This window comes from Kogia breviceps, chromosome 7, assembly GCF_026419965.1.
Source record: "Kogia breviceps isolate mKogBre1 chromosome 7, mKogBre1 haplotype 1, whole genome shotgun sequence".
NCBI lineage: Eukaryota > Metazoa > Chordata > Mammalia > Artiodactyla > Physeteridae > Kogia > Kogia breviceps.
The window spans coordinates 21,203,201-21,223,517 of NC_081316.1; the positions used below are offsets into that span (position 1 = coordinate 21,203,201).

Sequence of the window (20,317 nt, forward strand, 5' to 3'; positions counted from 1 at the left end):
TGCACGGGGCCCCCTCTGAGCACATGAGCTGGACACCGAAGGGCTGGACCCATGTCACCAAGGGGCCCCCAGCAGCCCTCCCAGAAGGAGACACATGAGAGCCCCAGGGGGCTTCCGGGGGAGCAGGGAACCTGTCCAGGGCTGCAGCAGGCCTGATGCTGGGCATGGAGGCTGGCCACCCCTGGGGACCATTGGGCACTCAGGAAGGGCAGATGTGGCCTGGGGCAGTGGAAGCCCACCGCCCTCCACGTCGGCCCACAAGGGCACAGCCAGCCCCGCCTTCCCCGCTGGGGTCTTGGGCGGAGACTTTTAGCGCCATTTAGGGCTCACAGCCCTGTGGAACCTCCTCTGGGCTGGGCCCTGGAGGCAGGGGCCACTGAGACATGTTCTCCAGGACCCCAGAGTCTAGGAGATGAGACAGGCCAGGCACGGGGACACAGCCATGGGCCAAGCCAGCAGGGTTCCTGCTTTCAGAGAGCAGAGGAGGGGGAGGTTAATATCAGGGGCAAGAAGGGGTAGGCATAGCAGAGTGAATGGTAGCTGAGCTGGTTTTGTGGGATGCATAGGAGTTCACCAGGAGAAGAAAAGGGTGAGGAGCAGTATTTCAAACTGGGTGTCATGAAGTCCAAACCCTCCTTTAGCAGGAAATGGGGATGGTTGGGAGTGAGATCAATAGGGGTGGGTGAGGGGAGGGGGTCACTCAGGCTGCTTCCAGAGAGCAATGGGGAGCCATAGAGGATTGTGGAGCAAGGGAATGGCATGGTCAAACCACATTTGGGGAAGGTCCGGGAGGAGAGGGTTGCAGATGGCCGCTGTGATGAAGAGCGGGTGCTTCTTTGGGGCATGAGGGCTGCCGGGGAGGTGGACTGAGACAACATGGTGACCAGCTGGAGCTGCCGGGGGCCTCACACCTTTCCCAAAGCTGTGCCTGAACATGGAGATGGGCCAGGGGGCGGGATAGACAGGGCAGGACTCACGTTTGCCTGGTGCCAAGGGTGGGGTCCCCTCCGGTCCCCTGGTCGCCGGGGTGGGGGCACCACTAGAGGAACATCGTGCATGGAACTCAGGAGAAACTCTGGTGGGGGTCGTCCCGGGACCCGCATGATGCCAGGGACCACGTGAAGAAGGGTTGGGCCACGGGGACTGGGCCTCAGTGCTCAGGGATGGGCACATCCCCTAGGTGGTGACACCCCAGCGATAAGTGGTAAGAGGGCCTTGGGGGATGCTGGGGGGTAGGGGCGGGCCAGGAGATGGGGAGAGACGGCCATGCAGGAGTGAGTGGGACAATTGTTAGAGACTTCCCTGACCCCCGCATCCCTCATTCTCCTGCACACTGGAGGATGTGCCCTTCTGGAACATTCTGGCCCTTGCTGGATGTGCCTGGTGAGGGTGGTGGTGCAGATAACATTCCCGCTGAGGACATCTAACAGGAACATGCCTTGGGACCCTGTTGGGAAATGTGGTGAAGTGAAGAATCTTCTGGAAAAGCAAACTGCCTCCTGACATCTGAGGTCTGAGCCTGGCTTTCTGGACCAATGGCCACCAAAGATCAGGGTTTTGTGTAACGAACACCGTGGGGTGTCCAGAACTCCACCTCCCCGTGTACCCGCCCATCACCCGGCTTGGGTGTGGGCCGAGGGGCCCGGCTGCACCCAGCCCTGCAGAGCACGCCTGCCGGAGCCCGGATGATTCAGAGGAAGGGCCGGCCGCCCGCCCGGGTGCCTGTGACGGTGGATGCAATTAGATTTAATGGGACAGAGCCCTTTCTCCTGCGTCTCCGTGCTCCTCGCCCACCCCACCTCCCTCAGGCAGCAGCAGGAGGGGGGCGCGGAGGAGGTGGGAGGTGGAGGACCCAGAGGGGCTTTGACGTCAGCTCAGCCTTTAAGAGGCCGCCCGGCAGAGGGCTGTGGAGACGGAGCCCGGACCTCGCCGGCGTCATGCCCACCCCTAACGCTGCCTCGCCGCCGGCCAAGGGCTTCCGCAGGGCCGTCTCCGAGCTGGACGCCAAGCAGGCCGAGGCCATCATGGTAAGAGGCAGGCAGGTGCCCACGGGCCGGGACGAACCAGAAGCCCAGGGGCGTCCCCTGAAGGCTGGCGGGAGGCTCCAGGCTCAGGGTTGGACTCCCTGGACCCAGGCCTGGCGTCCAGTCCTGGCCTCAAGCACCTGCCCTGCCTGGACTCCGTGGGCAGCCCCTGTGCTCGGGTGTTTGAATCTCTGTGGGCGGGTCTTGCTGGGCCCAGTGTGTGTGCAACAGTGTCCCAGGCCCTGCAGCAGCTCAAGGTGGTGGGGGGCACTGGGCAAACAGGGGTGCAGGCCCCAGTTCTGCTGAGCTGAAGGGAGGTCTGAGCTCCAGGGTGATTCCCATCCATCACCCGCGCATCCACCTGTCCATCCACCCGTTCTTCCACCACCCACCTGTCCATTCACCACCCACCATCTGCCTGTCCATCCACCATCCATCCGTCCGTCGACCCCTCCGTCCAGCTGTCCATCCATCATTCACCCATCCACCTGACATGCACTCCATGTCCCACGTGGGATCTCCTGTCTTGAAACCCACCTCCCCTGTTCCCTTGCCCAGCAACCCTGGGCCGCCCTGACCACCAGGGATGGCCCCCAAGGCCTGGCCCACCACTTGGGAACCCCCGAGTTCAAGGGAGGCTTGCTGGGAAGACCCGCCGGGCCACCCCTTCTCTGAGACTGGAAAACTGGGGGCTTCTTGGCCTGGAAGAGGGGTCTCCAGTTCGTCTTCAGGGATGGCCTGGAATAATCAGCTCCCTGCAGGTTTAAAATGGCTCTTGTTTATAGAGCTTTAATGAAAACATGGGCTGGGTTCTAGAAATTTAATTTGCAGGCTCCATCTCAGGGGACTGGCTGTGGGGTAGACAGTGCTCAGCCCAGGCCCCTGGCTCTGTCCACACCTCGCCCACCGTAGAGTGGGAGATCTGGGGAGGGCTCCCCCGCCGCCCCCTGCCATGTTCCAAGACCCAAGAGCACCAGAAGCTTCTTGGAAGTTCCGCTCCAAAAGATGAGCCCCAGACAGGGGGCTTCTTCTCTACTCAGGCCGGGGGGCGGGGCAGACACACTGACCCCCGGAGGCTCATGGTCTCGGCACCGGCTGTGGACAAGGTGTGGCCAGGGCCCCTGGGCTGTGAGGCAGAGCCGGGCACGGGGCCGTGAGGCGAGGTCACTCCGTGGGGCCAGACACTATGTCCCCTGGCCCTGCCCAGCCCGGGGGCAGCAGGGCAGCTCCCGACTCACCCCTCCTGTCACCTAACCCGGTTGGATGTGGCCCGGGGGCACAGGCCACCCTCAGCTGTGGCTCCCAGCATCCTCCCTGCGGCCCCCCGGCAGGCGCGACGCTGGAGCTGCATCCCAGGTTCTGTGGGTCCACTGAGGGCGGGGGGAGCTGGCGCGTCTGTCCCCACAGTCCCCGCGCTTCGTCGGGAGACGGCAGAGCCTCATCCAGGACGCCCGCAAAGAGAGAGAGAAGGCGGAGGCTGCAGCTGCAGCTGCGGAGCCGGGCGAGGCCGCGGAGGAGCGGGACGGGAAGGCCGTGCGGAATCTCCTCTTCACCCTGCGCGCCACCAAGCCCCCCGCGCTGTCCCGGGCTCTGAAGGTGTTTGAGGTGAGGGAGCATCGGGGGCCACGTGGGGAAGGGACTCACAGCCCCTTGCCACTCCCTTCTGTTCTCAGGAGCTCCCTGAGCCCGGCCCCCAGCCCTCCCCCGAGCCCAGCACCTCACCCTGGGGGCCGGTGGGTGTGGGTCCCCCAGGGCAGCCGGGGACACAGGGCCCCCCATGCCCGCCTGGGCTCACGTGACAGCTGATGGCGTTAGCCGCTGGATCTGGGCACACGCACCCAAATAACATTACAGCCGACTCCTCTCAAGCTCCCGCGATGGCCAATGGCCGTGTGGCCCGAGGGCCATGAAGACTGAGGCTCCCTCGTTGCTGGGTGATGGGAGCTGTCAGGGGAGCGCACCCACCCCTCCCCCCGTGCTCAGTGCTGCTTGGTGGGGGCCTGAGCCTCCCGACTTGCCCACAGGGGGATCAGGGCCCACTCCCAGCCCCAGGTGTCTAGAGGTCTTGGACGAGGCCACCAAGGATGGAAATCAGGTTGCCTGGGAGAAGGCCCCACCCGAAACGCCGGGTCTGGGGGACCCTGTGACAGCCCCTGTTAGACCAACTAGACAAGAGCCGTTTTCCCAGCTGAAACCTGCCCAGGCAGCCAGCAGCGGCCCTGAGTCTGGAAAGCGGTCTTGTGGGCTGCTGGCTGCAGGCATCCAGGGCAGGGCCGGGCAGGGCAGGGCGGGCCGACCCTGGTGCCTGCTTCCCAGCTCCCTCACCTCCCCGCTCTGTCTGTCTCTGTCTCTGTCTCTCCATCTCTCCCTCCCTCTTTCTCCCTGCTTTTGCTCCGAAGACATTTGAAGCCCAAATCCACCACCTGGAGACCCGGCCCTCCCAGAAGCTGCGGGCAGGGGGCCCGCACCTCGAGTACTTCGTGCGCTGTGAGGTACCCAGCGCCGCCCTGCCCACCCTTCTCAGCTCCCTTCGCCGCGTGGCCGAAGATGTGCGGGGCGCCGGGGAGAACAAGGGTGAGGCTGCCCCTATGTCCTTGAGTGCGGTCACATGACCTCGAGACATCCAGGGGCAAGGGGTCCCAAGGGGGAACCCCAGTGACTGTGTGCACGGCCTGGGGGCTCCCTCCCTGCTGGCTCCGGCCCTCCCCCATCCTCCTCGTCTGTGTCCGGGGCTGGGTCACCTCCAGCCCCCCAGTCGCGAGCGGGAGGCTGCTTCCGGGGGGCCCTCCCACCACAGCCCAGCACCCAATCTGGCCCTTCTACCCTCCTTCCTGCGTGAAGTCCTCTGGTTCCCAAGGAAAGTTTCTGATCTGGACAAGTGTCACCACCTGGTCACCAAGTTTGACCCTGACCTGGACTTGGACCATCCGGTGAGCTGGGGCCCTGACCTGTCCCCGTACTTGTGGCTGGGGCGGCGGGCGTGGACCCCGGCTTGGGACGGGGTGTCTGTTTGCCGCCGGCTCCTGGTGGAACCCTGAGGTGTGGCTGGGTGCAGCCGCCAGGAGCCCGCTGGTGTCACGGGCCGCGGCCGGGCTGATGGCGTCCACTCTGCCGTCAGGGCTTCTCGGACCAGGTGTACCGCCAGCGCAGGAAGCTGATTGCTGAGATCGCCTTCCAGTACAAGCAGTAAGGACTCCCCTGCCCCGGGACCTCATTCTCTGAAACCCAGACCCCGTCCTGCGGCCTCACACTAGACCTGGGCGGGGGGAAGGGAGGGATGTCTCTGTCACCGGTGCCATCACCTTCACCGTCACCACGGTCACCGATTCGGGGTCCCCAAGTCACAGCCGAAGAAACGGAGGCATAGAGCAGTTAAGCAACTTGCTGCGGCCACGCAGCCAGGGTGGCTCAGCCCAGGCCCTTCCTGTCCACCACCCACACGCCCTCCCCAGGGGGGCCTGGACTAACTGCTGACCCCCTCCCCAGAGGCGACCCTATTCCCCACGTGGAGTACACGGCCGAGGAGACAGCCACCTGGTGAGACCCCACAGTGGCAGCTGGGGAGGGCGGGTGGGGAATGAGGAGGGCCCGGGAAGACCCCCAGAATCCCTGCGTGGACAGTGGTGGCCTCCAGAGGACAGACTAAGTCCGGGTGGAGGAGGGACTTGCCGAGGCCTCCCGCTGTCCCCTGAAAACCCCCAGAGCCACAGGTGCGAGACATCCACTCCCAGTGGCCGGGGTCTTTGGGGCCAGCGAGAGGCCTGCAGTGTGAGGCTGCCTGGGGCCTGCAGGGGGCAGAGCAGAGCACCCACGGGAGGGGCTGCTGGGTGCAGGGAGGGGTCTGGAGCGGGCGGCGGGGGCCCAGGTTGGGAGCGGGGGGCACCCGGCCGGGCTGAGAGCCCCCCACCCACCCGCAGGAAGGAGGTCTACACCGCGCTGCGGGGCCTCTACGCCACCCACGCGTGCCGGGAACACCTGGAGGCTTTCGAGCTGCTGGAGAGCTTCTGCGGGTACCGGGAGGACAGCATCCCCCAGCTGGAGGACGTCTCCCGCTTCCTGAAGGGTGCGGCGCTGTGCAGGCCCCGGCAGGAGGGCCTGGGGTGGCCAGCCGGCGGCCCCAACCGCGCTGACCGCCCGCCGCCCTTGCAGAGCGGACCGGCTTCCAGCTGCGGCCCGTGGCCGGCCTGCTGTCCGCCCGGGACTTCCTGGCCAGCCTGGCCTTCCGCGTGTTCCAGTGTACCCAGTACATCCGCCACGCCTCCTCGCCCGCGCACTCCCCCGAGCCGTGAGTGCCCAGCCCGCCCGCCGCCGGGGCCCACGGAGGGCGGGGGCCGGTGCGTGCTGCGGGGGGAGCGGGGCAGGCCGCGTCCCCGGCCCCCAGCCCCACCCGCTGTCCGCCCCCAACACAGGGACTGCTGCCACGAGCTGCTGGGGCATGTGCCCATGCTGGCCGACCGGACCTTCGCCCAGTTCTCCCAGGTGTGTCCTTGAGGCCTCAGGAGCTGGGCGTCAGCCGAGGGGCTGGGGGTGGCACCTGCAGCCATGGGTGCTGCCTGCCCCTCCCCACCCCCAGGGCTGGACGCCGCCCACATCTGGGTCACGAGACTTCAGAGAGATTGCAACGTCCTGGAAGAGGGGGGCGGGCGGGCCGTCTGGGAAGCCCACCTTAGAGCAAAGAAGGGAAAGAATCCCTTCCCAGAGCCAGCGGATCTCAGTGCCCAGAGGACAAGCTGGGGGCCCAGTGCCGCGGCTTGTGCTGCCACCTGCTGGCTCTCCCACGAACGGCAGAGAGCGGCCATGGGCCCTTGATGGATCCCGGGAGGGTGCCTGCACGCTGGGAGGGTCTCCGTACCCGGCGGTGTCCAGGAGGCCCCTGGAAAGGGCTGCAGACAGCCCCAGCGCCCTCCCCTCACACAGGCGCCCAAGCCACGGTGGGCTGAGCCTCTCCCCCCTCAGCTCTCCCTCCCCCGCAGGACATCGGCCTCGCATCCCTGGGGGCATCGGACGAAGACATCGAGAAGCTGTCCACGGTGGGTTCTTTCCCCTGCAGGACGCCGGGTCCAGGCCGGGCCCTCCCGTCCGGGCCGAGGTCTCCGCTTCTCACGCCGTGACCGCCTGGCGCCTGGCTCGCCTCTGCCTGGGTGGTGGGTGCCTGGGGCCATGGTCAGTGGGGAATGCTGCGCTGTGGTCTCTCGGCTGACCTGCCAACTGCCCCCACCAGCTGTACTGGTTCACCGTGGAGTTTGGGCTGTGCAAACAGAACGGCGAGGTGAAGGCCTACGGAGCGGGGCTGCTGTCCTCCTACGGGGAGCTCCTGGTGAGATGCTCCCCGCCCCCCCAGCCCAGGAAGGGGCTGGAGCCCTGGTCCCCACGGGGAGGGCGACCTTGGCCATGCCTTCTGGATTCGGGTCTCCCAGGAGGCTGGGGCTGCCCTTTTAGGGGGGGCCAAGAAAACTTGTCCCTGACCCGTCCCACTCACACGGTCCCCAGGCCTCGGGAGGCTCCCCAGTGGAGAGGGGTGGGTATGAATCCACACCCAGAGCCCACCGTGGAGTCAGGCCAAGGGGCCCCAATTCCCTCGGGGCCCTGAGATTCCCCCCCCACACTCCCGGCCCGCCACCAGCACTCCCTGTCTGAGGGGCCCGAGATCCGGGCCTTCGACCCCAACGCAGCGGCCGTGCAGCCCTACCAGGACCAGACTTATCAGCCTGTCTACTTCGTGTCTGAGAGTTTCAGCGATGCCAAGGACAAGCTCAGGTAGGCCGAGACCCCCACCGTGCCCCCCAAACTGGGAGAGCCAGCCAGCAGGCTGGGCCTGCGAACCCATTTCACAGTGGAGAAAGCTGTGCACACCTCGTTTACAGCACCCCTTCCGCAGCAGCACCCCCAAAAAGTCTGGGGTGGGGAGACCTGTGGGGCTGGTGGCCATGTCAAGGCCAGGCCAAGGCCAGGCTCTGAGGAGGTGAAGTTTGACTTTGTAAGACAGATGTGTAGGGTCCTTCCCAGTCCCCTGCCCTGTGAGCAGCTGGGGCCAGGGTGACTGAGAGCCGGTGGGGAGTCTGGGGGTAGCGGGGAGTTTCCAGTGCTGGAGGTGCAGTGACCAGCATTCCCCAGGGGAGGAGGGCAGAGCCCCACCCGGCCCACCCTTTCACCTTCGGAAGGGGCCTCTTTTCCAGCCAGGCTCCTGTTGTCACCGGGGAGATTGAGGCCCAGGATCTATGTGCCTGCAGTGGTGGTGGGGGACGGTGGTGGATCACACACAAGCCTAGGGATGGGGATGTAATGGACCCTGCAGGGCGCATGGTCTGGAAACCTCCTGAGGGAGGAGGCCTGGCTGAGCGGGGCCTTGGGAAGGAGCAGGGAGGGATGGAGTGCCTCGCAGAGGCTCGCTTGGAGAAGGCCCGTCCCTCCCTGCCGTAAAAAGCCCCCAGCCCTTGGAGGAGGCCTCAGGCCCCCATCTTGTCTGGCTGGTCGGACGGACCGAGCTCTGGGGGCCCAGGCGGCTCAGAAAAGTCCTGGGAGCTCGGAGCCTGCCGTGATGGAGACCCAGGCCCCAGCCCTCCGGCTCCTCCCCACTGGGTGACTGAGGGTCCCTGCCGGCTCCCCCACCAGGAGCTATGCCTCCCGCATCCAGCGCCCCTTCTCCGTGAAGTTCGACCCATACACGCTGGCCATCGATGTGCTGGACAGTCCCCACGCCATCCAACGTGCCCTGGATGGTGTCCGGGACGAGCTGTACACCCTCACCCACGCCCTGAGCGCCATCAGCTAGACACGGGGAGCCACCCCACAGGCCCCCATAGGCCGGCCCCGGCCCCCGCCCACGTGAAGGGCTGGCTCACAGGGCGCCCCGAGAGCCCGCCAGAGATCCCCCCCGCTGGAGGGCACCCTGCTGCCCCACCCACCGCTTGCCAGCTCTGCCCGCAGGTGACTTTGTGCCGTGTGCCTCCCGTGTGCCGTGCTCCCAGTCTCAATAAAAGAAAGAATCCCCCCGAGTGCCTACCCCGCTGCTCCTGTGTCTGTGTCTGTGCGCCGGGCTCAGCCCGCAGCCCTGGGCCCCTCACACTCTGCCCCATCCCTGCTCAGAGGCTCCTCCACTGCCTGCCCCCTCCTCCAGGCAGCCCCGGGTCACCTGCTCGCCCAGGGGACCCAGCCTGTGCTGAGCCACCAGCAGCTCCAGAGGGCTGAGGGGGTCCTAGCTGAGCTGTCCCATCTCTGTGGGGTGGCAGCGTGGAGGTGGGGGCCTGGCCTGGGTTTGTGGGGGCAGGACTCACAGCCGTGGTCTCCTAGGCAGGGCTGCAGGGGGACCCTCCCCACAAGCCCGATGTCCCCACTAGGAGGAGGACGGGGCTCCAGGGGCCAGCCTGTGAAAGCAAGCAGAGGAACGGGGGAGGGGGGGGCCCAAGGCACAGCTGCCTCTGATCCCCGTACGCCACCTCACCCAGAGCAGGACCTGGGAATGCACCCCCCCCCCCAGCAATGTGTGCTGATGGAGCGTTCAGCTGAGCTGGCCCCTAGGTAACCTCTCTGGGCCTCAGTCTCCCCAGCAAGGTGGGCGGGGGGCTGGATTCTGGGCTTTGTTTACTCGACAGGTCTGGACCTGGCCCTCCAGCTAGAGGCCCCAGAATCCTCCAGGTTTGGCCCAGCCCAGGGTGTCCATTTTTCCCATCCTGGCCCTGGCCCTCGGAGCAAGCAGCCCGGGGCTTCCTGGGAGGTGGCTGGCTCCTTACTTCCTGCAGGAGGTAGACATCAGCCCATCTTCCAGGCCCTGCTCTTTCCCTCTGGTTCCCCTACCTCCCCCTCCCACCACCAGGACCCTGGCTCTAAGCTCTTAGGATGTTAATCCTCGTAAACTCCTACTCATCCGTCAAGACCCTCCTGGGCAAAGCCTTCTGTCCCAGCCCTCCTTGGTGGTCGGTCCTTCCATCAGTTGCACCTCAAGCACCTCGTCTGTGACTAGCCCTCCTGTACCTGTGTCCCTTTAGCCTGTAAGGCATCAGGTGGAGCCACTTCTGATGGTTGTGAGCCCCACTGAGACCCTGGGGAAGGGCTAACGGCCGGCCTCATTTCCCTCCTGCCCTCCTGGGCCCCGGGCTCTGCCCTCCCACTGGGGACTTCCGTCCTCCAGCCTTCTGCCTTGCACACCCCTCTCTAAGAGGCCCCCAGATCTTCCCTGGCTGCAGAGGGGCCTCCGGACATCGTGACGCGCTGGGAAGGCAGGGTCCAGCCCCCTCCTCGGTGTGGGGGCCTGCTAGGGTCCGGGCCTCCCTCCAGGGGCCTGTCCAGGGGGTTGGGGGCACCACAGGGGCTCGGCCCAAATGACAGCCAAAGGATGCAATGGGGCTGAGGGGCCGGTCTGCAAGGGGTCAGCACGGGGGCCGTGGGCAGGGCTCTAGGAAGAGGGCTGGGGGCCGAGAGGCCGCCTGGGCAGGGCCCCACCCGCGCGTCCTGTGGCCCCTACATTGAAGATGAGGAACAGGGGCCAGCGTCAGGGGCCTCACGGCTGCAGGTCCCTGAGTTCAGCCCCCTTGGCAGCGCCCCAGGGAGCTGGGGGTCTCAGCGGGCCGCAGTGCCGGGGTGGGTGAGGACGGGGCCGTGAGCCAAGGAGAGGCTCCCTCACTGCCCACCCGTAGCCTTGGACCACCTCTGGGGCCCCGAGGGTAGCCCCAGGGACAGAGGGCAGGGGTCCTCTCTTTTGCCCACACTCCCCGGACCAACATGGAAGATGGCACCCAAGCAAGGCCAGTGGGGCTCGGCTCCCGTGGGGCTCGGCTCCCGTGGAGGGGTCTGCCCCCAGCTGTGAGTGGCGACAGCTCGGCATTAGGTCCCTCGTTCAGACTCTAATGACCCCGTGGCCCCAAGAGGTGCTGACGACCAAGGAGAGGTTCCTGCAGACCCAGCAGCGGGGAAATGATCCAGAAATTGCAGCCTCAGCCCCCGGCCATCTGCCACCCACTTGAGGCCCTAATGGGCCAGGTGGAGGGGTCAGGGGCTATAAAGCTGGCGGGGCCCAGCAGCCCCCAGCCCTCGGGACGAGCTGCACTCGAGGCCATCAGCAAGCAGGTCTGTCCCTGAGGGCTCTGCGTCAGCCTGGGTCCGGGCCGGCCCCGCTGGGGTCCGGTGCATCGGGGCCCCCGGACACGAGCTCTGCTGAGTGGCAGGAGGGCGCGGGCTCCTCTCTTGGAGCGTTTGGGGGTGAGCACGGGCTGGGGGTCCCGGGTGACCCCTCGCTGACCTCAACCCCACCTGTCCCCCAGGTCCTTGTGCCCCCGTCATGGCCCTGTGGATGCGCCTCGTGCCCCTGCTGGCCCTGCTGGCCCTCTGGGCGCCCAGCCCTGCCCGGGCCTTCGTCAACCAGCACCTGTGCGGCTCCCACCTGGTGGAGGCGCTGTACCTGGTGTGCGGGGAGCGTGGCTTCTTCTACACGCCCAAGGCCCGCCGGGAGGTGGAGGGCCCTCAGGGTGAGCCCTGCCCCGCCGCCCCATTGCTTCCAGCTGGCACCCGGTGGGAGGTCAGGAGGGATTTTTTTAAAAAAGGAAAATGATCTCTTGGTCACATCCTCAAGTGACCAGCTCCCTGGGGGTGAGCCAGGAGGACGCCTGAGGGTGGGCTTGCCCCTCCCCCTCCCCTCTCCCCCCCCTCACCTCCCCACCTCCCTTCTGGCCCCCGCCTTGCCCAGTGCCCTGGCCCCATTCTCTCCCCTCCCCACCAAGGGCAGCTCCAGGGAGGAATCTTCTGAAGTGAGTCAAGTCCTGGGCGCCGATTGTCTCGGGGTGATGTGTCGGCCATGGGGGTGCTTGTGGGAGACGCCCGGTCACCCTGGGAGAGGGCCCCGTCCTGGGCGCGCTGTCGGGGGGTAGCGGGGCAGGCCCATGATGGGCGCCAGGGCACCTGTCCAGGGTCCCGCTCCAGGGCCGGGCAGCGTGGGCAGGGAGCGCCGTCTGCCTGACCGTCTCTCCCCGCAGCGGGGGACGTGGAGCTGGGTGGAGGCCCCGGCGCCGGCAGCCTGCAGCCCCCGGCCCTGGAGGGGCGCCCGCAGAAGCGCGGCATCGTGGAGCAGTGCTGCACCAGCATTTGCTCCCTTTACCAGCTTGAGAATTACTGCAACTAGGCCGGCTGGGCGCCCCCTCCAGGCAGGTGGCCCAGAGCCGCGCCTCCCCGCACCCCGATGGTCAATAAACCCCCTGAATGAGCCCTGCTGTCATCTGTCTGTGTGACCTGGGGGGCTGAGGCGCTGCTGGGGGTGGGGGCGAGGAAGGTCGGCCCACCTGCCCGGGCCCGCCTGCCCCAGACCCCTCTCTGTTCTCTCTGCGTCACGCACTGGGTGCCCACAGGCATGCGGGCACACGGGCACCAGGGCCCGTGGCAGTACCCCCCAAGGTGGTGTGCTCCTGTCTTCGGGAGCCCTGACATCCCCCTCCTCAGTGCCCCACTGCTGCATGGGGTGGCTCCGCAGGGCACCCACCCAGGCCGCTGCCGGTCATGCCAAAGAGCCCAGGGGTGCCTTGGCTGGTCACAGCCCGGGAGGTCAGAGGGTGACCTGGCCGTACCAAGGCTTGGCCAGCCTGCCGGCCGCCCAGGCCAAATCAATCTGCAGCTTTCCTGAAGGCTCCACCTGGGCCAGGGCTCGGGGTGGCCGGGCTGGGGCTGGGTGCCTGGGCCCCAGGTGCTGCAGACCACTCAGAGGCCGGCTTGGTACCCAGCTGGCTGGGCGGCCCTCCCTGCGACCCCGAGGCTCTCACTCCGGTCCCCCCACCCCAGGGCCACATCGACACCCCCCAGGGGAGACGCTGCAGGCCCCCAGCAGGCCCCGCCCCTGGAGTGGAGGCCAGGGCTGGGCAGGCAGGTGGACGGCCGGACACTGGACCCGGAAGAGGAGGGCGGGGGGGTGGCCAGGGTGAGCCGCAAGCTGCCCATGGAATCACCCAGGCGGCCCCATTAGCACGGGTAGAGGCAGGGGCACCCCGCAGGAGCTGAGGTATGTGGGTGCCCGAGGCCGGGCTGCACGCAGCTGGGGCTGGGAAGTGGGCCTCTCGGAGTCAGGCTGCCCTCAAGGCCCTGCCAGCCAGGGAGACCCTGGGGACGACTCGGACCCTTCCCCTCCCCCTCAGGTGCCAGCAGACTCTGCGGAGAGGGAGGGGGCCTTTGGGGCCCCGGGGCCGGTGCGGCCATCCCAGCCAGCAGGACTCGCAGCACGGCTGGTGCTGGGTGGTGCGGGGGCTCGGGAGAGGAGCCCACCAGGTGGGGAACGCGGTGGGTCAGGGAGTGACGTGGCCCTCGGCCCCCTGCCTGGGCTGGGGCCTGTCTTCCTTTCCCCTCCTGAGACCTGCTGTCGCTCTCAGGCCCAGGATCCACCCCCGCCCCAGCCGCTCCCACCAGCCCCTGTGTACCAGCGGATGTGTTTTTGAACAGGTGGGGTGGGGACCCTCCACACCCCCAGCAGGGATGGGGTCACGGAAGGAAGGAGAAATGGCTGCCCAGGGCCACCAGGGTCCCGGGGGGCGAGGGCCGGATCGGACCTGGTCTCCTGCTCGGCACCGCCCTGGACACTGAACCCCAGGTGCCTCTGCTTCTGGACCCCCCACATCGCCCCACGGAAGCCAGGCCCCCAGACCTCGGCTCTGCCACCCCACCCGGGCCCAGGCTCCGCCCCTTCTGGGAACTGGAGGGCAGACCTGGCCTGCCCTTGGGACCCGGGCTTCACTGGCCCATGCGGCTGGCGGTGGCCGTCAGCGGTGTGCAGGCCCGTGTGTAACCCTCGTGTGGGCGGTGGGGTCCAAGTGCCGAGTGCAGCCCCTCCACGCGTTCCACTCCCTCGCTGTTGCGTCTTCCATGTTGCGCTGTCACGCATGCCGTGGGGGGTGGGTGTGTGCTGTTGCCCCCGTGATCCTAATGGGGAGACTGAGGCTGGGGGGGTCAGGCCCTCTGGTGCCCACCCACTAAGGACGCTCTGCCTGTGTGGCTGCCTCCAGGCTGGCTCCCCGGATTGCATCTTCTCCTGGCACGGATGAACTGGCAGATCCACCTGGCCACTGGGGCCGTATTTGCCTTCTCCTGTTGGCAGTAAATATTTACTGTCCTCGCTGTTCTCCGGGCCTGAGCAGATCCTGAGGGCCATGGGAGGTAGACGCAAGGATGCTGGGGTGGGCTCTCTTGCCCTTGAGGGCCTGGTGCTTGGTGGGGGCCAGGCTGGGAAGAGGGCGCAAGACCAGGAACCAGTGGCCTGATCTCCTGGCAAAGGCCCCCTGGCAGAGCCCCGGCCCGTGTCTGTGTCCAGTTAGGCTGTGAATCCCCAACTTGGGGAGCCTGCCCCGGGACCCAGGCAGGGTTGGGCCCCCTACGCGGGTGGTTTTACCAGGTGGGCACCCGTCCACGCCAGGCAAGGCGGTCAGAGCGGTCATTCACAGGCAGAACCAGCAGAGGGCGCCAAAGCCCCACTTTTGCTACACTCCGCTTGATGCTAGGCCTCACTGTCCTGGACGGTGGTCCTCCGCGCACGGGTCTGCTGCCCACGCCGCCCACATTCCCCCCTGCCGGCAGGCACAGGGGCTCCCGGGGGTTGCCCAACGGGCTGGCCGCCCCGGGCTCTGGAGGCCATGAGGCGAAGGAAGGGGAGAGGGTGCCGAGGTCTCAGCCCCCCATTCAAGCCCACACCGCCCTCACGGGCCCAGGCTTCCTGCGGGAGCAGCTAGACAAATGTGCCGGGCCCCCAACATTCTGGAAACGTCTCCAGTGAGAGTCTGACCCTCTAGAATCAGAGACATGGGGCCGGAAGTCCTTGGGGCTGATCTTCTCCAGGGCCCCCATCCTGGCTGAGCGAGCCAGGCACCCATGCCAAGCTGGAGCCGTGGCTGAGGGTCTCCAGGGCCTGGGGGAATTGAGGCTGGGGGCTGGGGGGGTGGCTGTCACCCTCAGGCCAGGCGGCGCCTCACTATGCTTGTAGCCACCTTGGCCACCCGAGCCAGAAGGTTCATGTGAGGCGGGGGCTTCGGGCCCAGGAGCCCTGGGCCCAGGAGGCCTCTGGCGGGGGTCCAGCTGGGTCAGGGTTAGCTCTTTCCCATGTCCATCCCCATCTCCCCCTCCCGGTGCTGGGAGGAGAGAGAGGTCAGTTCCAGAAAGAATGTTTTGGGGTAAGGGGTGGTCATGGGTCTGGGAGCCGTGGAGATAACAAACAGGCAGGGTGGTGGGCACTGGCCCACGCCCCTCCCTCCGGCACTGTTGTTTCTGGCCTCGGTGCAGGGACAGCGAGGCAGAGTCCTTCGAAAGTGGAGACCAGCGGAGGTGGCTCCCTACCACTCCCCAGCCAAGCACCGGCCCCCCACCCCACCCCTGGGGCCTCAGCTCAGCCCCCTCCCCAGGCAGCCCGCCAGCCCCAGCCCCACCCCCCCCACCCCGGGTCAAACCTCCCACTTTCTGCCACCTGCCGCTGTCGGGCCTCTGACCCGGAGACCCCTGGGAGAGTCTCCAGGAGCCCAAAGATGGGTCCCTGAGGCTGCCCCCAGAAGCTGGGCCTGGGCCCGTCACTCCACAATCCCCACCCTCCAAGGCACTGGGCTGAGATACGGGATTTCGGGGGCACCCCTGGAGCCTCAGGAGGGGGATGCAAGTGGGTGCTGCCTCCCAGGCTCCCCCTTCACCCAGAGATGCTCAGAGGCCGTAGACCCAGGGTCAAGGTAACAGGGTCGTTCCTAGCCGAGCCTGGCTCTGTGCTTTGCCAGGGATGAAGGTGGGCCTCCAGGTCCCCAGCCTGGGGGTCCAGAGCCTGTGAGCTCCGGTGCCCCACCTTCTGCAGCCCCATGTGGACCAGGCTGCTGGCCCATCAGAACCTCGTGGGGCGGGGGTGGGGGGGCGGAGGGGGGCAAGGAGCGCATTCCGCCAGCCTCACTGACCCCCTGCCCAGTCCATCTGTGTTTTTGGAAAACAGAGCCGGCGCCCCGGCAGCCCTGCAGCCTGAGGCCGTTCACACTGTGTCTCAAAGCACACGATTTTCTTCTTCAAAGTCCATCCTCACTTCAGAACTTGGCCCTGTTCCAGCCTGGCCTCTCTGGGGGCACCCTGCCTGCCCCTCCCACACCCATGGCCCACTTGCTGGGGGACCTTGGAAATCCCCTTCCCTTTCTGGGCCTCAGGTTCTGGGCTGTGGGTCAGGCCTGTGTGGTAGCTCAGCGGGCAGCCAGAACAGGGCTGAGAGGAGGTGAACATGGGGGACCCGGCTCTGAACCCGAGGCTCTGTCCCTTCCTAACCCTTCCTGGCTCTCACTGGCCCTCTTGGGCCCTTCATGGTCCTTCCTGGCCCTCTCTGGCCCTCCATGACCTTTTTTGGCTTTCTCTGGTCCTCCATAGCCCTCCATGGTCTCCCTGGCCTTCCCTGGCACCCACCTGAGGTCCAACAAACTCAGCCTGTCCAAGGAACCCTCCAAGGATCAGGGAGAGGGAGAGGATGGAAGACGGGCTTCCTCCCTTGAGGCCTACATGATGGGTCTGTTCTTGGTCACCTGCTGGGGTTGCTTCCTGGACACGGGTCCAGCTGTGGGAACAGAGAGGGCAAAGAGGCCAGACTCCGGGTGGGAGGAAGAGCTAGAGGAAAAACAGGAGAGGGGAGGGCTGAGGGGGGCCCCCCCAACTCCAGCTGCATAGATCAGAGGAGGTCAGAACAGGCAGGCTGGGAGGCTTCCTGGAGGAAGAGTCCTGTGTCCGCATTCAGGTGCCTAGACCTTAAGACTGTGTCCGCATCCGGCTGTCACCACCAAGGGTGCAAACCGAGCCCGGGGATTGCCATGGGGCAAATACAGCCCGTGCCACCCTCCCTGGAGCCACACTGGGAGCCGCGTTCACACAGAGATGTCATCCTCCAGGCCCTGGCCAAAAAGAAGGTGCAGGTTGAGGTCTGGAGGACACAATGGGTCAAGTCCTGTGGACGCCTCACCTCCCGAACGCCCTCAGCATGTTGGGGTCAGCAGGGGGGTCCACTCGGGCCAGTGCAGAGCTGAAGGGTGAGAGCTGGTGGGCCAGGCACCTGGGGATTAAGTCCTTGCTCTGCTGCCCATGGCTGTGTGGCCTTGGGAAAGTTACATAACATCTCTGAGCCTCGGTTTCCTCATCCATCAAAAGGGAGCCCAAGGAGACTCTCCCCGCCTTGGTGGTGAGGGGCCAGTGGGGCGATATGTGTGAGTGGGGAGCCCCCCAGGCCCGCTGCCATGGCGTCAGCAGGTCCTCTGAATTGTATTCTCAGCTCCTTCCTCATAGGACAGGCCGTGGTCTCAGGCTGCCTGCACGCGCCCGGCAGGCACTGCGCTGTCCTCTGTGGGCCAGGCATGTAGGTGAGGAAGGCTGAGGGAGGGCCACGGGCGCAGGGCGCTTCTTGTGGCTTCTCGCTCTGCATCTCCAGCGAGTTCCTTCCCCTCTCTGGGCATTAGTGCTCCACAAGCCTGCTGCCCCTCCAGGCAGCTAAGGCAAAAGGCAGCTGATGCGTCTTTGCCGGGGAAGGAGCAGCTCCTCACTAGCAGGGGTGGCCCGTGGGCATGTCGGGGTGCTGGGTGGGGCTCGCCAGGAAGACCAGCTCCCCAAGGGAGGAGGCCCCGGGCTGGGGACGTGGAGGGCTCACACGTCTTGAATGAGGCCGAAAGCAGGATGGGAAGGGGTGTGCATGACCCAGGGGATCTGGGGCTCCCTTGTGTCCGGGGACAGGGCAAGACTCCCTGCCTGGCCAGTCCCCCTCCTCCCAAACTCCAGAGTCCTCTCAAGTGGCCACTTTCACCCAGGACCAGCCGGGGCCATGACTCAGCTACCAACACCCAGGAAAGAAGGTTCGAGTGCCGTCGGTCAGGGGAGGCAGGGGCAAACATACCTTTGCATTGAGAGAATATAACGATGAACAATAACAAACACGTATCAGTATGTGGTCTGTGCTGGACGCTGACCTAAAGGCTTTCAGGCACCAGCTTGTCAAGCCTGTGAGGTCAGAGGAACGTGGCAGCCCAGGGGTGACGGGACCCGCCTGGGTCCTTCAGCAGAGCAGGGATTTGAGCCGGGTCAGCCTCCAAGCCCCCTCCTGCCCATTCCTCTTTCCTTCTGGATACACTGCGGTGTGAGCTGTACAGCATGAGCCCTCGGCCCTCCCACTGTGGCCTTGCTGCCCTGGGGTGGTCTCACCCTGGCCTCTCCGGCTGCCCACACAGAGGTGGCTGGGTCAGATGGGTCCCAGTGGTGCGGGGCTCTAGGGACAACTGGAGAGTTCAGCACGGGGGTTACGTTTCTTCCCCCTCTTCTCTCAGCTCTCAGGTTTGGTAAAGTGGCTCTTCTGTCTTCTCTTGGCTCTCAGGTTTGGTAAAGTGGCTCTTCTGTTATCCTCATGGCAATATTGATTTCTAGGACAGCCAGGTGCTTTCTGAGGCTGTGGTTGCATTTCTCGATGTGGCCACAAGGTGCCAGGCTCGGGTCAGGTTTGGAAAGCCCTGCGAGGATTGGGGGTCGCTGGCGCAAGATTCAGCCCCTGAATCTGGGCTCAGGGACCCTGCCTCAGTATGGGGGTCCCAAACATTCTTCTCCAGAGCCTCTCAGTAGTGAATCTGATTTTATTCTGATATAAACATAATACAGTTTTCTCTAATTCTCAGAACACAGCGGATGTTTTGGGAAGGCGTCCCGGGTTTAACCTGTGCTCTAGGCACCACCTCGCCACACCCCTGGGATCAGAACCGCCAGAGAGGAATTCCCCTGGGCCTCCTTCCACCGTCAGTTCTGTAATGCCAGGGCGGGGGCAGAGGAGAGCCTCAGATCCAAGCGCAAAGGTGCAGAGCCCACCAGTACCCCGACACTGCAGGGGGTCTCCTCCTTGCAGGAAAGGATGTTGTCACTTTGCCCCCAGCCCCCTCCCCAGGGTCCCCTAGATTGCCGCTCTGAAGAACTTTGGAGCTGTGCTCTGTAATTCTAGAAGTGGCCACCAGGTGTCAGCATGAGGCCACTTAAGCAGCCAAGTGGAGGAAACTTGGGAATTTCTAAGGGTCCTTCAGGTCTCTCCTGCATAAATAGGATGTGACCAGAAGCCCAGGATGGGATAACCCTCTCTCAGGCCTAAGAGGCAGCGGGGCAGTGAGGTTCATGTTGTGAGGTGCACCCCAAATTTGTCCCTTCTCTCCCACTACCCTGTATCCCCTATAGGCCATGTGTTCCCATCACAGACAGTAAATGGAATAAGATGTGGAGGGTCACAGCCCTCACACCCACAATACTTCTAGTCCTGACTTGGTGGCACCACGGCTTAGCTAGTCCCTCAGGGGTCCTCCCCACCCTGAACCCCTTTCTCTGCTCCCCTTCCTTTGCCGAAGCACTCTGGGCTTCAGGGTTCTGATGGAATAAAACAGCCCTGCTCTGGTGTGATCCCCTCTGGGGCTGTGCCAGAAACGGGGATTCACCCTAGGGCAGAGCTCAGATTCAATACGCTGTTTTAGGGGTGGGAGGTTCCACATTTCCAAGAGTTTGATCTGTGGGTTTGAAATGCTGCTCCCCTTTCAACCCCTTATCTGCCCATCTTCTCAATTTGAAGACATCCCCTTTGGTAGGCCTTCCGTGGAACCCCATTATCTGACGTGGGGGTCAGCCCTTCACCCTCCCTAGCCCCACGTGAGGCTTGGGAAGTCCCAGCTAAGTTTCTCTGTAGGGACCTGCAGGTAGCTCCTTGTGACACCTGGGCGTCTGGCAGTGGACACCGGGGTCGGGGGGTGGGGGCGTAGGTGTGTGGCCCAGGCTGTGAAGACTCCAAGCCACAGAGCCCAAAGCAGAGCCAGCGTGAGCAAATGACTGCTGCATCCCCCAAACTGTGGGCTGCTTCACACTGAGTCCCCTCTCTGTGCCCTGGACCTGATTCGGGACCTTCAGCATCCCCGCACGCCTCCCCGGCCAAGAGACCAGTGAGGAGGTCCACCTTCCCTCCTCCCAGAGGAGGGTATGGCCCTGGGGCATCTGCATTTTGTTTAGGACACTCCCACCAGATTTGAGTCCCCCCAAGTCTGACTCTCTTCCCCACTGAAAGCCCTGCCCTCCCACCAGATGACCTATACCTCCAGCTAAGGAAGGAAGTTCAGGCAAGGGCTTGAAAGACAAAGGGAGAGGGGAGAATTAAACCCCAACACAGGCTGGTAAGCTGGGGTGCATGGGCACAGGGAGGGTGTGGACTGGTGGTCTTCTGGGAACGGCGCATGTCTTTGCCTCTTAGTGAGTCTTTGACCTGCCACCTGCTCTACTTGCAGGCTCAGGAAAGTTTAAGTTCTCAGTGATACTTAGTCTAATCAGGT

At 65.2% G+C, this 20,317-nt stretch overlaps 2 protein-coding genes across 3 annotated transcripts; both read left to right on the top strand.

The window, feature by feature from the left end:
• The first annotated feature begins 1,689 nt into the window (after positions 1–1,689).
• Positions 1,690–9,026, top strand: TH (tyrosine hydroxylase). 2 transcript variants are annotated; one of them, XM_059068137.2, is made up of 13 exons: positions 1,690–2,027; positions 3,432–3,629; positions 4,424–4,598; positions 4,866–4,954; positions 5,143–5,210; positions 5,511–5,561; positions 5,942–6,087; positions 6,174–6,309; positions 6,434–6,503; positions 6,998–7,054; positions 7,246–7,341; positions 7,648–7,781; positions 8,637–9,026. In XM_059068137.2, the coding sequence occupies exons 1-13, from the start codon at positions 1,938–1,940 to the stop codon at positions 8,794–8,796; spliced, it is 1,470 nt and encodes a 489-aa protein (XP_058924120.1). In that variant the 5' UTR covers positions 1,690–1,937; the 3' UTR covers positions 8,797–9,026. The 2 variants fall into 2 exon arrangements, 1 of the variants encoding a protein (XP_058924120.1); XR_010841554.1 differs by having other exon boundaries at positions 1,923–2,027; positions 6,942–7,054.
• A 2,272-nt stretch (positions 9,027–11,298) lies between these two features.
• INS (insulin) lies at positions 11,299–12,135 on the top strand. Its single transcript, XM_059068604.1, has 2 exons — positions 11,299–11,485; positions 11,990–12,135. The coding sequence occupies exons 1-2, from the start codon at positions 11,299–11,301 to the stop codon at positions 12,133–12,135; spliced, it is 333 nt and encodes a 110-aa protein (XP_058924587.1).
• The last annotated feature ends 8,182 nt before the right edge of the window (positions 12,136–20,317 follow it).

Bases quoted from the DNA above. Each gene is read 5' to 3' on its own strand.
- TH (XM_059068137.2), top strand. From the start codon at position 1,938: ATGCCCACCCCTAACGCTGCCTCGCCGCCGGCCAAGGGCTTCCGCAGG. The intron at 7,055-7,245 runs GTGGGTTCTTTC...TGCCCCCACCAG, and splicing joins ACATCGAGAAGCTGTCCACG to CTGTACTGGTTCACCGTGGA. The intron at 7,782-8,636 runs GTAGGCCGAGAC...CTCCCCCACCAG, and splicing joins GATGCCAAGGACAAGCTCAG to GAGCTATGCCTCCCGCATCC.
- INS (XM_059068604.1), top strand. From the start codon at position 11,299: ATGGCCCTGTGGATGCGCCTCGTGCCCCTGCTGGCCCTGCTGGCCCTC. The intron at 11,486-11,989 runs GTGAGCCCTGCC...CTCTCCCCGCAG, and splicing joins GGAGGTGGAGGGCCCTCAGG to CGGGGGACGTGGAGCTGGGT.